Here is a 17,193-nt window from a genome sequence, read left to right on the forward strand (position 1 = left end):
ACCTGAGCACGGGCGCTTCCTGTTTTAGTTTCTGTCTATAGACTGGGAGCAACAAAATGGAGTCGTGGTCAGATTTTCCGAAAGGAGGGCGGGGGAGGGCTTTGTATGCGTCGCGGAAGTTAGAATAACAATGATCCAGGGTTTTGCCAGCCCGGGTCGCGCATTCGATCCCCAGCTACAATCCCCAGCTACAATAAATGCAGCCTCAGGATATATGGTTTCCAGTTTAGATAGAGTCAAATTAAGTTCTTTCAGGGCCGTCGATGTGTCTGCTTGGGGGGGGGGGGGGGGGGATATACACGACTGTGATTATGATTGAAGAGAATTCTCTTGGTAGGTAATGCGGTCGGCATTTGATTGTAAGGAATTCTAGGTCAGGTGAACAAAAGGACTTGAGTTCCTGTATGTTGTTATGATCACACCATGTCTCGTTAATCATAAGGCATACACCTCCATAACTATAGGACTGACAAGAGCAGGGTCAAAGATCAAGCACTGATCTCTATCTCTCTAGCCAAGTTGAAAACCTTGGATCTTGAATCTGCATTAACAAATGTGTCAGTATGTTTAAACTGGCAGGTTGTTGAAAACGTGTAAGGTCATACCTCACATTTGATTGTCCACACCCATGTTGGGAAGTTAACTGTTATTTACAATTGTATTGTTGAGGACCTTTCAAAAGCCAACTAGTGAACCACTGAATATGGATAAATATGTCACCTGACACCATTGATATTGAAACCCAATTTCATCCATTCTACCACAATATCTTCATTGCTCTGTTTTGTCCAATCACAAGATTCCAACAGACTCTATGTCATCATTAGACAACAGCATCCCTCCGCAACAGATCAGCTTTCAGGAACTTGTTCTATCAAAACTGAACATTAAACAAAGACGTTTCATTGGGTCTGATACCTCCCTTATTTACAGTTAAGCTTTTTTCTGAGAGATTTCAATAGATTGAATTGTAATACGATGCAATTCGTTTGAAATGCCAAGCAAGCAACCTGGTAAGCAAAAACCTGAGTTCACTCCCATGTTCATTCACTGAAATGTTGTGTGACTGAAAATAACAAGGAATGAAGACTATTGAGGTGTTCTGAGAAATCTCCCGGTGGTTTCCAGGCACCGAGAATCAGGAAGAAGCAAAGGAGAAAGAGAAAGATATCAAATGCTTATTTGTTACACAGGCTAACTAATTGACTGTGTCGAAAAGCTTAGTCCTACCGCCCATTATAGGGTGGAAAAGCCCCTTCTGAAAGATAGCATCAGTACCAAGCTTATTAATGGTACTGAGTAATTTAAATGAGCCTCTATGACGTGACTATAGCTCTTTTGAATTGTCTGCAGCTTAGGCCCACTAGTATAGGATGGAAAGACCCTTCTAAGTCAGATATGGAGGACTCATTGTGGGCCGTTGCCAACACAATGCTAAACTGAAGAGCCAATGAAGCTAACAGCAGGGGGTTAATATCAGTGGAAGCTAGCTAATAATCTATTATTCTGTTACACCAGTAATCTATTATCTTTATCTCAGTGATCACCTATTCACCATACAAACGGTTAGCATTAGCATCAGATTAGCATCTGAAACAGTCAATCCCCAATCCTCAAAAGAGTTTAATCTGACCAGAGAAGACCCATTATAATCCTGCCAGTGTGGTCTCTTGCATGTGAAAATGTCTTATTGAATGTTTTCATCAGGTTAGTAGAAGAGTTTTTTAGTTGTAACAAAGAAACGTTCTGACAAGCATGCAAGAACAGTTTTGGTTGGAACTATGATTATAATTATTCGTTCTCTTCAAATGCGGCTTTAAAAGTTGCCTCAGAGTGTGAGTGTAAGACTTTGATGTAAAGATAAACATGGATAACTTTAGTATTATCCCTATGGACAAAAAGTTGTTACATTGTCAACCTTATCGATTCTCTCTACTGCTTTAGGAAAACGAAGAAAGACTGAAGGTTTCTCAACAATATCATTTTCCCAACAAAGGATTTGAGGAAGTCTTTTTTGTTGTTGTTGACACAACCCGTTCAACACAAACACTGAGTATACAAAACATTAAGAACACATGCTCTTTCCATGACATAGACTGACCAGGTGAATCCAGGTGAAAGCTATGATCCCTTATTGATGTCACTTGTTAAATCCACTTAAATCTGTGTAGATGAAGGGGAAGAGACAAGTTAAAGAAGGATTTTTAATCCTTGAAACAATTGAGACATGGATTGTGTATGTGTGCCATTTAGAGGGTGAATGGGCAAGACACAACATGTAAGTGCATTTGAATGGGGTATGGTAGTAGGTGCCAGGCGCACCGGCTTGTATCAAGAACTTCACGCTCAATAGTTTTCCATGTGTATCAAGAATGGTCCACTACCCAAAGGACATCCAGCCAACTTGACACAACTGTGGGAGGCATTGTATCCCTGTGGAACACTTTCGACACCTTGTAGAGTCCATGCCCCAACGAATTGAGGCTGTTCTGAGGGCAAAAGGAGGTGCAACTACATATTAGGAAGGTGTTCCTAATGTTTGGTATACTCCGTGTATATTAGGTTAAAGTGATTAATCCTGTGTCGTTGTTCCTCTACTGCTATGAACTCTGTTCACGCCATCACATCACTTCAACACCCCTACTTTATATCTGGCTACATCATACCATTACCACTGGATAACTTCCAATCAGGTAGTCTATTAGTAGCCTACTATGTGGAGAAACCAGCACAGAGAAATCACTTGGTTTAAATCAAAGACAATTTCCTGCCTGACCACATACAGTATCGGTGTGCTGTCCCCCCGAAACACACACCAATCGCAGCTCAGTTGACAAACACAAATAAATCCCATGGACAAACAATAGAAATAAAACAACAAAACGATCTACAGACTAAAGTGTTATCTGTGGGTACTTTGAGAGGGGTACGGGGTTAGTGTGTAAGCTATGTGTGTGAGGGGCTGAGGGTTTTTAAAGGGAGATTCAGGGGTAGATTCAGATCAGAGGGGACTTTAGAACATGAGCTGTTTGAAAACACAAAGGTGTGAGAGCCTCACGTTCAACCCTGTTTTAAACTAGTTTAATGCTAGCTGTTCCTCTGCAACGCCTCTGTCTCTCTGTCAATTCAATTCAATTCAATTCAAAGCGCTTTACTGGCACGGGAAACATATGTTTACATTGCCAAAGCAAGTGAAATTGACAATAAACAAAAAGGGAAATAAACAATCAGAAATTACATTTCAGAAATTACAGAAATTACAGAAATTAACAGTAAACGTTACTCACAAAGGTTTTAAAAGAATATAAACGTTTCAAATGTCATATTATCGCTATGTACAGTGTTATAACGATGTGCAAATAGTTTGAAAGATAAAATAAATAAACATAAATATGGGTTGTATTTACAATGGTGTTTGTTCTTCACTCGTTGCTCTTTTCTTGTGGCAACAGGTCACAAATATTGCTGCCGTGATGTCACACTGGGATTTCACCTAGTAGATATGAGAGTTTATCAAGACTTAAAAAATTTGTATTATACTTCTTTGTGGGTCTGTGTAATCTGGGTGAAATATGTGTCTCTAATGTGGTCATACATTTGCCAGGAGGTTAGAAAGTGCAGCTTGGTTTCCATCTCATTTTGTGGGCAGGTGCACATGGCCTGTCTTCTCTTGAGAGCCTGGTCTGCCTACGGCGACCTCTCTCAATAGCAAGGCCACGCTCACTGAGTCTGTACATAGTCAAAGCTTTTCCTAATTTTGGGTCAGTCACAGTGGTCAGGTATTCTGCTACTGTGTACTTTCTGTTTAGTGCCAAATAGCATTCCAGTGTGTTCTCTGTTTGTCAGTGTGTCTCTGTGGCTCACAGGCTCTGCCCCCTAGGAGCAGAGGGGGTGGTGAAAGTATAAAACCTCTTGGGCTCCCTCCAGCCACACTGTAGACCTACTGGAAACTATAGAGACACCTGAGTATCGCCCCACTGACTGAACTATCCCGTCACAATGCTGTCACGGTAAGTGAGCACTAACACAAGGGTGGCTTGCATTGGGCATTTGGTTTTGACTTACGTGTGTGTATACTGGAACTTTTAAAATGACACAATCTATTTGACATATTTGGACAGCTGTATTCTTGGGGGAAGTGTATTTGTTAGTCTACCTGTAGAAGGAAACTTGAGACGTTTAGACCTGCTGAGGGTATTTCAATGATAGAGAGTGGGGAACAGTTGAATTCATTGTTTTTGTGGGAGTTTTTTGTGGGATCGCAATAGCTTGGTAATGTGTGTGTCCTTTATGTAGTTGTTCCAGATTTACTTTTTTCTTGTTCAATCATTAACTTCAATAAAAATAGCATCACTGATATCAATGACGATACTGGTACAAGATAAAGTGACGGGACTCTAAATAGTCTTTAAAAATATTTAGAGAATTTACCTTTAAAGTCAAAATAGTTCACAATAATCCTTTATTTGACCTTTCATTATATTAAAATATGAAAAGTATATAATGTACCAATATATCATTGATTAATTTTTTATGAACTTTTCATTGATAATTCATTATCCATAATATATATTGAACATAAGAACATCCATAAGATACTTTGCATTGCTGCAAGTTACATATATTCTTATTATAATGCAATGAGCAGGGGAAACACAGTTCCTCCTACCTGCTTCCATTCAAATACTATTTTTTCCTTTTCCACTGCCACTATGACCCTAAGATGGCTTCTAGGAGAAGTCATTACATCTGTTTGACTAAAGTATTGTTTTAAAAGTGTCGTGACCAGTTCTATCTCTGTGTTCTTCATTCTAACAGAACGTTGATTGTTCCTTTGATCTTTGCTTTGGCTGGTCTTGCTCTCTCAGCCCCCATTACTGGTAAGAAAACATGAAATTAAACCTTCTGTTAAATCTTATAATTGTGCAGGAATTTAGAATATTTCCATCAGTAACTACAGCTTAATAATAATGTACATTTTTTTAATAGGTGAACAAGATGTCTAGAGACGACGGTTTTCATTTTAGTTTAATTTCAGTTTCAACGCAATGACAAAACATGCTTCACCTTTCCAGTTATCCAGTCTGTAAGCTACTATAAGCTACTATAAGCTACTCTAAGCTACACTGCAAACATCAAGTGAGCAAACAAAATGACCATTACATTATGTTTAAGGAGGCATTTGCAATGTATACAGCGACCTCCATCCATCCCATTGAATCACAATGGGAGTCCTCTGCTTCTCCACAACGGTAGTGTAATCAGAACCCAGGTCACTCTGTGGAGACACAAAAGAGGTCTGTTCTCTTGTGCCTGATGTGGGATAGAGAGAGAAGTAGGGTGGGCCTCACATATGGTCTATTCAAATGGAGATAAATCCCCAAACCACTAATCATGCTCCCCTATGCATCTTTCCTTTGCAGATGGAACAGAGGGAGACAATGATGGTAACGTGTAATTTGTGTTTTATCATGACGTTCATAATTACCACAACAGTTAGAAAATTACAGGCTAATAAGCTTTGTTAATTATAAGTAGTGTATACACATGAATGTATTTGTATTTAGTCAGAAGTACTGTTTATGATGGAACAATGACACCATTCATTGTGCTGTGCTTCAGAGAGAGCTGCTGCCTTGCTAGAGCACCTTAATGTTAAGCAGACTGACAGACTGACAAGCCCTCCATATGTGCTTTGTCTTCTGATTTCATTTACATTCATTTTCAAAACACTGGACTGAAACCTCAACACTGCTAAAATCAAATCATTAGTGTTGCATGATTGGATACATTAAGATATTGCATTTTATAATTTGGTATTGGCTTAGCTGGGTGATCATTGGCAACTGACAAAGTGGGTGCTATGATACTATTCTGGTCTCAGGTGCCAAAGATGGCGGAGGCCCCACTGGCAGCCCGGTAGTTGCAGCAGCAGCTGGAGACTCTGTAGGTTTGTATTGACTCCAATGTATCTCATACCCAATACCTAGTTAAACACACCAGGTATGTACCATTTCATACCGACGGAAACTAAACAGAAAACCTCTGTTGTTCACAGGGACCACAGATGGGACTGACTCTAGTAAAGAGCTGGCTGGAGGTATGAGTGGCTGGGTTTGGGGACTGGGGGAATCTGTCTTTCTATCAAGGAAGAAGTGTATGAAAAAAGTATGACGTAGAATCAACTCAACTCTCAAGGAAACCAACTCTGTAGATTAGAACAATAATTAGGATGGTGATTCCCCCTGAAAGTAAAAACTTTAACTGCACAGGACCAGTGAAGGACGTTCAACATGAGAGAATTAAAAACTGAGCTGTTGATTGTGACGCTAATTTGTTTTTAGGTGCAGTGGATTCCACAGATGCACCAGATCAGTGTGTGTGTGTGTGTTTGTGTGTGTGTGTGTGTGTGTGTGTGTGTGTGTGTGTGTGTGTGTGTGTGTGTGTGTGTGTGTGTGTGTGTGTGTGTGTGTGTGTGTGTGTGTGTGTGTGTGTGTGTGTGTGTGTGTGTGTGTGTGTGTGTGTGTGTGTGTGTGTGTGTGTGTGTGTTGACTTCAAAAAGACAACCCATGTTGAGCAACTCAGAGTATAATGTGAAAACTGCACACCTAATTCATTAGCCACAATTATACAAATTACAGCACATAATTAGTGAGCAGACAAAATGGGCCTGCTTTGAGACTATCATGGAGACACTTAACTATCCTCTATAGAGGAACTGTAATATCGGACACTCACATAAACCTGTATGTATACACTATAACAACAGCACCCATGAAACATAGCTTGACAAATGCTTTCTAGACCAGACATGAGTAAACTGTCATAGTTTCACCTGTCACCAGAGAGCGGCAGAGACCGCCCTAGAGACTATTATGACACTCAGGTGTTTTCTGTTAATAATTATGATTCCCTTTTATGTGAGGTGTGTTTTCTGTTACCTTTTGCAGAAGCTTGATTTGTTTTCTGTGTGCGTTGTCTCCTGAGTAGTTATCGAGTCTTAGTGTTTGTTGTTTTCCCAGTTTTACATTTTACCTACTCTTGAACGTTTTCCCAAGGGTTCCTCGGTTGGTTCTCTTCTCTGCTCCTGGGTCCTACCTCATCATGCACCATAAATGTGTCAGAGTCTGACTATTTGCAGTGGGGCCATGCTAGAGGTTTAGACAGTTGACAGAATAAACCAAATGGTTCTCAAATCCAAGCCAAAGTTATATCAATTCCCAAACCTTTTCATGCCATTAAACATTGTTTACTTACAGCCTTCTTCAAACACAGATTCTATAACATCCACTTTAAACAGTATTTGAAAGACAGTAAGCCCAATCAAAACCATTTACCAATTAAAAAATATAATAGTAATATTGATCTTGTCCAGACCAATTTTATTACTGAAGAGTCCATGGCTAAAACAAGTTCAATGGCCAGACGTCGAACTCCAACTCACCCAATGTTTTCTTCTTCATTTATCAGATGTGAGTAGCAGTGATACATCCACAGACACAAGCAGTGAGTCACCAATTCATTTGAATGGAAATGAAACACACTGACTATTGGGAATTTCCTGATAATTACAGTAATGGTGACTTCAATGACAGCATCAAAGTCACCCGTCCTTGTCTTCCAGATGTAGATACCAGCGTGGAAACCCCAGGCAGTCCTGATGTCTCTGATGCCCCAGGTGAGGCCTAGGAGTAAAATACACAAAGGTCAAATGTCAAAGATAAGGGTTATGGCCAAAGGTCGAAATCATTCGATAAGAATGAGCCGGTTGACGTTTATTGTCATGAGTCTTGTCCTGGAGGCAGAAATGAGAAATTACCCCTTAGATTGGCAAGCTGCAAAGTCAAAATTGGCTATATTGTAAAAATGAATGAAAACTAAAATGTTGGTCTTAATTTCAGGTTAGGGTTATGCATCAGGCTTTTCATTGTGGTTAAGGTTAGGGTTAGATTTAAAATCAGATTTTATGACTTTGTTGCTGTGCCAGCTAGTGACCATTCTGCAGAGCTGCCTCCAGAACAAGATTCATCACGAAAAATGCTAACCAGCTGGTCAAAATCTGTGAAAGTCCCTGTTGATGATGAGGATTTGTTATTTCAATTCATGCAGAAAAATATTTTTTTGCCCAGGCGAGTGCGGCATGCTGTGACGTGCTGTGCCTTGAAGTGCACATAAAATATATACACTACCGTTCAAAAGTTTGGGGTCACTTAGAAATGTTATTGTTTTTGAAAGAAAAGCAAAAATTTGTGTCCATTAAAATAACATTGAACAAGGACATTTCTAAGTGACCCCAAACTTTCGAACGGTAGTGTATATATACTTAATCTGCATGTCCACTTTAAAGTCACTCCGAACTGGACAAAGCTGTGAGGAGAGACAAACTTTAGCCTCATATCTACTGTCAAAAAAAAATATTGCAGCAAAAAATGGCCAAAATGCTGTATAGTTGTATAATCAATAACAAGGCAAGAAATTACACAGTATTTTCAAGCCTTCCAATAACACTAATGTCATTATGTTACGATGCAGCTGAAGCAGCAGGCAGCCAAGATACAACTGATGCAGCTGGTGAGTGAAGAGATAATGTCATTATGTTAAGATGCAGCTGGTGAGTGAAGAGATAATGTCATTATGTTAAGATGCAGCTGGTGAGTGAAGAGATAATGTCATTATGTTAAGATGCAGCTGATGCAGCTGGTGAGTGAAGCGATAATGTCATTATGTTAAGATGCAGCTGGTGAGTGAAGAGATAATGTCAGTATGTTAAGATGCAGCTGATGCAGCTGGTGAGTGAAGAGATAATGTCATTATGTTAAGATGCAGCTGATGCAGCTGGTGAGTGAAGAGATAATGTCATTATGTTAAGATGCAGCTGGTGAGTGAAGCGATAATGTCATTATGTTAAGATGCAGCTGATGCAGCTGATGAGTGAAGCGATAATGTCATTATGTTAAGATGCAGCTGGTGAGTGAAGAGATAATGTCATTATGTTAAGATGCAGCTGATGCAGCTGGTGAGTGAAGAGATAATGTCATTATGTTAAGATGCAGCTGATGCAGCTGGTGAGTGAAGAGATAATGTCATTATGTTAAGATGCAGCTGATGCAGCTGGTGAGTGAAGCGATAATGTCATTATGTTAAGATGCAGCTGATGCAGCTGGTGAGTGAAGAGATAATGTCATTATGTTAAGATGCAGCTGGTGAGTGAAGCGATAATGTCATTATGTTAAGATGCAGCTGATGCAGCTGGTGAGTGAAGCGATAATGTCATTATGTTAAGATGCAGCTGGTGAGTGAAGAGATAATGTCATTATGTTAAGATGCAGCTGATGCAGCTGGTGAGTGAGGAGATAATGTCATTATGTTAAGATGCAGCTGATGCAGCTGGTGAGTGAAGAGATAATGTCATTATGTTAAGATGCAGCTGGTGAGTGAAGCGATAATGTCATTATGTTAAGATGCAGCTGATGCAGCTGGTGAGTGAAGAGATAATGTCATTATGTTAAGATGCAGCTGATGCAGCTGGTGAGTGAAGCGATAATGTCATTATGTTAAGATGCAGCTGATGCAGCTGGTGAGTGAAGAGATAATGTCATTATGTTAAGATGCAGCTGATGCAGCTGGTGAGTGAAGAGATAATGTCATTATGTTAAGATGCAGCTGGTGAGTGAAGCGATAATGTCATTATGTTAAGATGCAGCTGATGCAGCTGGTGAGTGAAGCGATAATGTCATTATGTTAAGATGCAGCTGATGCAGCTGGTGAGTGAATAGATAATGCCATTATGTTAAGATGCAGCTGATGCAGCTGGTGAGTGAATAGATAATGCCATTATGTTAAGATGCAGCTGGTGAGTGAAGCGATAATGTCATTATGTTAAGATGCAGCTGATGCAGCTGGTGAGTGAAGCGATAATGTCATTATGTTATGATGCAGCTGGTGAGTGAAGCGATAATGTCATTATGTTAAGATGCAGCTGATGCAGCTGATGAGTGAAGCGATAATGTCATTATGTTAAGATGCAGCTGGTGAGTGAAGCGATAATGTCATTATGTTAAGATGCAGCTGATGCAGCTGGTGAGTGAAGCGATAATGTCATTATGTTAAGATGCAGCTGATGCAGCTGGTGAGTGAAGCGATAATGTCATTATGTTAAGATGCCGCTGATGCAGCTGGTGAGTGAAGAGATAATGTCATTATGTTAAGATGCAGCTGATGCAGCTGGTGAGTGAAGCGATAATGTCATTATGTTAAGATGCAGCTGATGCAGCTGGTGAGTGAAGCGATAATGTCATTATGTTAAGATGCAGCTGGTGAGGGAAGCGATACGTTTTGAGAGATGTTCTTGCCACTCAAGGCCACAGCTTCCTCGTTCTTTTGTGTACAACAGCTACTTTTAGCCTCAGAAAGACTAAGCACAGCTGGGTACAACAGCTACTTTAGTCAAAACAAAGATACAAAGTGAAACACAAATTCTTCTAGAGTTATTATACATTGTACAAAATGGTAGTTAGAGGTGACACTTGGATCCCCAATTTCCCCTTCCCTGATACATGTGTAAATATTGTACTATAAATTGTGCCTTTCAGTATTATACTTACAGTGCCTTCAGAAAGTATTCATACTGCTTGACTTATTCCAAATGTTGTTGTGTTACAGCCTGAATTCAAAATTGATTTAATATATTTTTTTCCTTACCCATCTACACACCCCATAATGAGAAAAGTGAAAACATGTTTTTAGAAAAGTTTGTAAATTTATTGAAAATGAAATACAGAAATATCTAACTTACATAAGAATTCATACCCTGAGTCAATACTTTGTAGAAGCTCGCCGATTACACCTGTGAGGCTTTTTGGATAAGTCTTTAACCTCTACGGGACGGTTGAGCTAACGTAGGCTAATGTGATTAGCATGAGGTTGTAAGTAACAAAAAAAAAATCCCAGGACATAGACATGATGACAGTGAGAAGGTGTCAGCAGAGGTTTTGGGTAAGAACTTTTCTCTCTGAATTCCTTGTACAATAACCAAGCTCTGACTTCACTGATCATCAGAACATTATAACTGTAACAAACATCATCAGTGTAACAAACATTGCTATAAACATCAACAGGCAGACTTAAAATATATAATAAATCTATGTTGCTTTAAATTATGATTTCACAATCAGCAGATGTGGATAAGTCTCCAGAAGATAACTCCACAGAGTCTCCAGAAGATAACTCCACAGAGTCTCCAGAAGATAACTCCACAGAGTCTCCTGACAGTACCTCCACAGAGTCTCCTGACAGTGACTCCACAGAGTCTCCTGAAAGTGACTCCACAGAGTCTCCTGAAAGTGACAACACAGGTAAGTGTTAAAAACAGACTGATTCAAAAACAAAATCTTTAAGTTAAAGTACATTGCTGCTGGTGTAGATAAAGACAGATTAAAGATATGCCAAAAATATGAGGACAGTATGACGTGGAAAAGTGCACAGTACACAACAATAACGTTGGAGACACACGTCTAAGAGTATTTTTCTTTGTCCGTCAGATCAGTGTTTCCCAACTCCAGTCCTCAAGTACCCCTAACAGTACACGTTGATTAAACTCATTGAGGTCTTGATGATTAGTTGACACGTTGAATCAGGTGTGCTTGTCTGGGGCTACACCAAAATTGTGTGCTTTTGGGGTACTAGAGGACTGGAGTTGGGAAACTGCATTAGATGACAATAAAGATGAAACAGAGTCAGATGATACCTCTGAGGGTAAGGGACTAAAGACTTGGATTATGTATCTACAAAAATAAATACTTGGATTCTGACATTAACTAATCATAACATGAGGCAGGTGAACTCCTTGCAGAGAAAGACAAAACATAGTTATCTTCACAGTATTTTCAATAGGAAGTGCTGCCAGTAGAAAAAGTTCCTTTGTTTTGGTAGTGAAGAACTAGAACGGTCACAGTGCAATAGGTCATCCTCTGTCATTCCACAGACAAGGTCGACAGGGACGATGCTGTAAATACCGCCGTTAATACTGTACGTCCTCCCACCCTCAAAGCATTGATAAATAGACAATACATGACCCTGTCTAATGAAAACATGATTAGGTACTCATAATAAAACACACAATGAACTTTGTGTTTCTTTTCAAGATGAAGCGCTGACAGACGTGCAAGCTGACTCTGGTAAGTATGAAGAACAACGTCAATGTTTTCATCATATTGTTGTACTAGACAGGTTCATTGGCAATACAACGACATCAAATAATAGGTTGCGACAGTTTGATGACATAAATCATGTGTGATTGTAGACGTGACCAGTGATGACACGGAGGAGGCCACGGAGACAGACAAAGATGATGACAAGAGTGACGACAAGAGTGACTCAGGTGTGTTAAATTGACATTTCTGAACTGGATATTTATTGTCTGGGAAACTGTCATTTTGAACCATTCTACCCATCAGTTGGTCATAAACCTGTTATTCTCTTCACCTCAAGAGGATGCAGATGGGAAGGATACTGCAGGTGAAGAAGAAATGTTAGATAATGACTCTGCAGGGGAGTCTACTCATTGAAGTTTGTGTATCTCTCACCCACAAAGGGTCATTATAGGGAAGGTCTCTCTACTGGTGTCCCCAAGTGCTCAGTACTATGACCTCTTTTGTTCTCACTACTGGTGTCCCCCATGCCCTCTCTTGTTCTCACTTGGTTCAGAACTACATATTCTACGTCATATACCATAATAATTAATTACCAGAATGTCTAAACACTGTCACTTTTCTGCAGATGCTGCCACAGACAAAGACGATAGTGATGAGGATAAGGACATTGAACTAGATGGTAAGGCCCCTGCAGAAGAGAAGGACAGCGCAGAAGACACAGAGACAGAGGAAGCGGCGGACAGCGACAGCAAACAAGACGGCGCAGACTCAGACACTAAGGATGACAAGCCAGACAAAGATGACAAGAAAGACAGCACAGATGATAGCAAAGACAGCGACAGCTCAGATGACCACAAAGAGAGCAGCGAAGAAGAGGCGCGGATTCCAGAGGAGGAACCAGAGCACCAGGAAATAGAAGAAAAGGACAGCGAGAGCCAACAGGACACCTCAGAAGAAAACGACAAGCCAGACAAAGAAGATGAGAAAGACAGCGACAGCTCAGACGACAGCAAAGACAGCAGCGAAGCGGATGTCCAGTTCTCGGAGGAGGAACCAAAGCAGCAGGAAATGGACATGAAGGACAGAGGTGACGTGGGGGAACAACAGGCCAGCCCTGAAGACAACATCGAGGAGGGAAGCCATGTAGGGAGCCAAGAATTTGAGCCTCTACAGGATTCGGAGGAGGAGGCGGAGCTGGAGTCAAAAAAGGAGAGGAAGCTGGAGGAGGCGGAGAAGGAGGAGCTGGATGTGGAGATGAACCTAGACACAACAGAGTCCGACAGTAAGGAGGACAGTAAGGATGACAGTAAGAATGAAATTAAGGATGAGAGTGAGGATAAGACTGAGGCTGACACAGACTCCAACAGCAAGGAGGACATTGGGACCAGCGATGCCCCTAAACCACAAGAGGATGACAGTGAAGAGGACACTGAAGTCCAGCCAGAGGACACTGATGATAGCATGTTGAAGGAGCCCAAAGGTGCGGTTACCACTACTAAACCATAGAAATGTGGCTAATAATTAAGCCATAATGTAATGTACATATGTGATTCCCTGTAAAATGGGCTCTCGAGTGGCCCAGCGGTCTAAGGCACTAGAGTGCTAGAGGCATCACTACAGACCCTGGTTCGATCCCAGGCTGGATCACAACCGGCCGCGCATTGGGAGTCCCATAGGACGGTGCACAATTGGCTCAGCGTCATCTGGGTTAGGGTTTGGCCGGGGTAGGCCGTCATTGTAAATAACAATTTGTTCTTACCTGACTTGCCTAGTTAAATAAAGGATAAATAAAAATATCAAAGCACTAAGTATTACATTGTGAGTGGTATTGGTACCATATTGTGATAACTGAAACACTGCTTTCTGATACAGATTCTGATGATGCTGACAAAGATGATATGGACAAGGATGCCTCTGGTATGTCTATCTATCTTGCATGTCACTTGATCCCCTTGCTTCTTTATCAGCGGATCCATGCAGCACTGAATCAAAGAGACTGGGGTAAATTGTATCAAATATTCCATCATTTCATGCTATTTCTTGATGTTATGCACATTTTCTTTTCATAGACTCAGAGGATGACAAATCTGAATCTGATGCAGAGCCAGGTGCAGATTCACACAAAGGTTTGTTTCCTCTGATCCTGAATCATATCACCTGTGCTTTCAAATGGCTTGGTCTTTAGCTGTTGTAACGTTCTAATTCATTATTGTGGCTCAACATCATATATATTAATCTGGTCTTTAGATGAGGATGAGACCGACGAGGATTCCGATGATGCGTCAGAGTCCATGGCGAAAGGTTAGTCAAAGCCATACAAACAAACGTTCACATTTGAGTAATTGAATTGAAATAGTAAAATAAAGTCTGTTTCGTGTTTTTTTACTCAGATGACGATATGGATGATGATGATGACATGGATGGGGCAGAAACTATGGCTCCAGATTCAGAAGGTAAGGACCAAAACTGACTTACATCTTTGGGTAGTTACCAATGAAAGGCCCGATCATGCTAAGGCTTCCTCGACCAGGGGAAGAAACCGTGCATGTGTGTGCACCAGTCAACTCAGTCAATGTGCCATGAAGTAAACATATCTTTTGTCCCTGTGACTTTTCTGATCAGATGTCTGTTTGTTTGAACAGAGATAATGAAGTCTGATGAGATGTCTGTTTGTTTGAACAGAGATAATGAAGTCTGATGAGATGTCTGTTTGTTTGAACAGAGATAACATCTCACAACATTATGCAGACACAAACGCACACGCACACGCACACGCGCACGCGCACACGCACACGCACACACACACACACACACACACACACACACACACACACACACACACACACACACACACACACACACACACACACACACACACACACACACACACTCTCTTAGTACTGTGCAGGGAGTTATCTGACTCATTTATCCAAACACATGAGGTACAATGACAAGTATGAGGACGAGAACAACACAACGATGACAGAAAGTTTAAAAAAAATATATATAAACCTACATACTGGGAGCACATAACAGAGCTTTACTGGGAACAGTGTGGATTGGAATAAACATCCTTTTCTCCCTCAGCTGTTCCAGCTGACATTCTGGACCAACCAGACCAACAGGATTACATGACACAGGGTGACTCTCACGGTAATGTCAGCAGAACACTATGACACACCAAGCCACATCAGCACATTAACAAATCATATATGTAATTTAGCAGACACTTATTTTCCTCAAATAACCTGTATCCACGCACATTGACTCAGTATCGGTACCTCCTGTATTTTTTATTTAACTAGGCAAGTCAATTAAGAACGAATTCTTATTTACAATGACGGCCTACCGGGGAACAGTGGGTTAACTGCCTTGTTCAGTGGCAGAACGACAGATTTTTACCTTGTCAGCTAGGGGATTCAATCTAGCAACTTTTCGGATACTGGCCCAGCGCTCTAACCACTAGGCTACCTGCCACCCCGTATATAGCCCCGTTATTGTTATTTTATTAGTGTTTATTAATTTTTACTTTAGTTTATTTAGTAAAGATTTTTCTTATCTCTTATTTTTCTTCAAACTGGCTTGTAAGTCAGCATTTCACAGAAAGGTATTCGGCGCAAATACAATTTGATTTGACTTACAGTCATGTGTGCAAACATTTTACTTGTGTACATCTTACATCCGGTTCAGACGTATTTAACCCGTCTGTCACTCTCTGACGTAGAGAGAGATGGATGTGATCCATTGTACTGTATGATGCTGTCAGATTGTATTAATTTCTATGTACTGTATATCTCATTTTGTTTACAGGCGCTGATGCACCGGCAGCCCAGTCTTAGCCCTGTAGCTGGAGCCCACAGGACGCTGTGAATGGAATCAGACAGTTTGATAGGTAGCTAAAGCCATATCCATTGATTTGTACTTACTATAAGAGGAGAGGTACGTTGTACAATGACTTTTTTTTTCACTTCATTCCATCTCTTTTCATTGCAGTCCCATCATGGTGAATCCCACATAAACCAACACGTCCTCCCGCAGTCATGACAACAAACAGCGTAAAAAAAACTTACGTTCCTTAAGTTCCTTAACCCTCTCTTGCCACTCAAAATGGTGAAGGTGTCTACGGGGATACAATTAAATTATTATACTGTTTTGGTGTACATTACATTTTTACCCACTTTTTGACTGCATTGTTGTTTTTTGGCATCTCAAGGGTAGTTTAATATTTGATCATGGAGAATATATATTTTTTCAACTTTGTTTTTGTTAAAGACAGTTTATTTAAGTTGTGACATCATCATTATACAAGTTACACCCCTGTCTTATCAACTAGCGTGTTGATAAAATGGTCACCATGTTCCCTTACAATGCCCTTGAAAAAAAGTCTGTTTTTTTTTAAGATAGCACTCAGTCATTGTAGGTTTGCTAGGTTTCTGCAGGTTGTGGGTTACTACAGTTTTTCTCTTGCTTTCATGTGATGCATTGCTGTCTCAGTCCTTGACAGAAAGCTCAATTGGCACTTTTTCCTTAACCGATAAAAATAACTCTACTGGCTCAGTTCAACATTCATTTTAAAGTTATCAGAAACATAAGGTCCTTTATACAAAATGAAGTGTACATACAATGTCTTTGATCAGATATAATCTACATTGGTTGGACAAATGGTAAAATAACAATTGCATAGAAATAATGAGAATTTAATTTCATAACTGTATGCACACAGGGGGGATATCTAATAAAGATTGAGTTGTCAGATCATTTTTGGGGGGCAAGTTTGTTGGGATAAAAAGCAGTATGTGTGTGTTTTTGTGAATGTGTAAAGGATGTGCTGATGAAACGAGAAGCAAGTAAGAAGCCTACTCACTGACTACCAGGACATTACAATAATATCAACTATAAATAATTTGATAATACAACGAACGAACAAATATAATGTCATAACAATAATCAATGGAGTTTCTAGAATGTGATGCATTGACAGTTGAAATACAGACACATGTCAAGTCGAATAGTAGCATACTAAGTCCTACATCCAGGGTCT

The 17,193-nt window shown here is 40.3% G+C and overlaps 1 protein-coding gene across 3 annotated transcripts; it reads left to right on the forward strand.

The window, feature by feature from the left end:
• The first annotated feature begins 3,901 nt into the window (after positions 1-3,901).
• LOC139555221 (otolith matrix protein OMM-64-like) lies at positions 3,902-16,910 on the forward strand. Of its 3 annotated transcripts, none has more exons than XM_071368835.1 (19): positions 3,902-4,010; positions 4,819-4,880; positions 5,424-5,447; positions 5,885-5,950; positions 6,059-6,100; positions 7,471-7,506; positions 7,625-7,678; positions 8,533-8,571; positions 11,175-11,354; positions 12,144-12,176; positions 12,302-12,379; positions 12,778-13,632; positions 14,025-14,069; positions 14,222-14,278; positions 14,400-14,453; positions 14,543-14,605; positions 15,240-15,305; positions 15,963-16,044; positions 16,146-16,910. In XM_071368835.1, exons 1-18 carry the CDS (start codon positions 4,000-4,002, stop codon positions 15,989-15,991), a joined length of 1,794 nt encoding a protein of 597 aa, XP_071224936.1. In that variant the 5' UTR covers positions 3,902-3,999; the 3' UTR covers positions 15,992-16,044; positions 16,146-16,910. The 3 variants fall into 3 exon arrangements, with proteins under 3 accessions (XP_071224936.1, XP_071224937.1, XP_071224938.1); XM_071368836.1 differs by having other exon boundaries at positions 11,178-11,354; XM_071368837.1 differs by lacking the exon at positions 15,240-15,305.
• Positions 16,911-17,193: the final 283 nt, after the last annotated feature.

This window comes from Salvelinus alpinus, chromosome 26 (assembly GCF_045679555.1).
Source record: "Salvelinus alpinus chromosome 26, SLU_Salpinus.1, whole genome shotgun sequence".
Taxonomy (NCBI): Eukaryota; Metazoa; Chordata; class Actinopteri; order Salmoniformes; family Salmonidae; genus Salvelinus; species Salvelinus alpinus.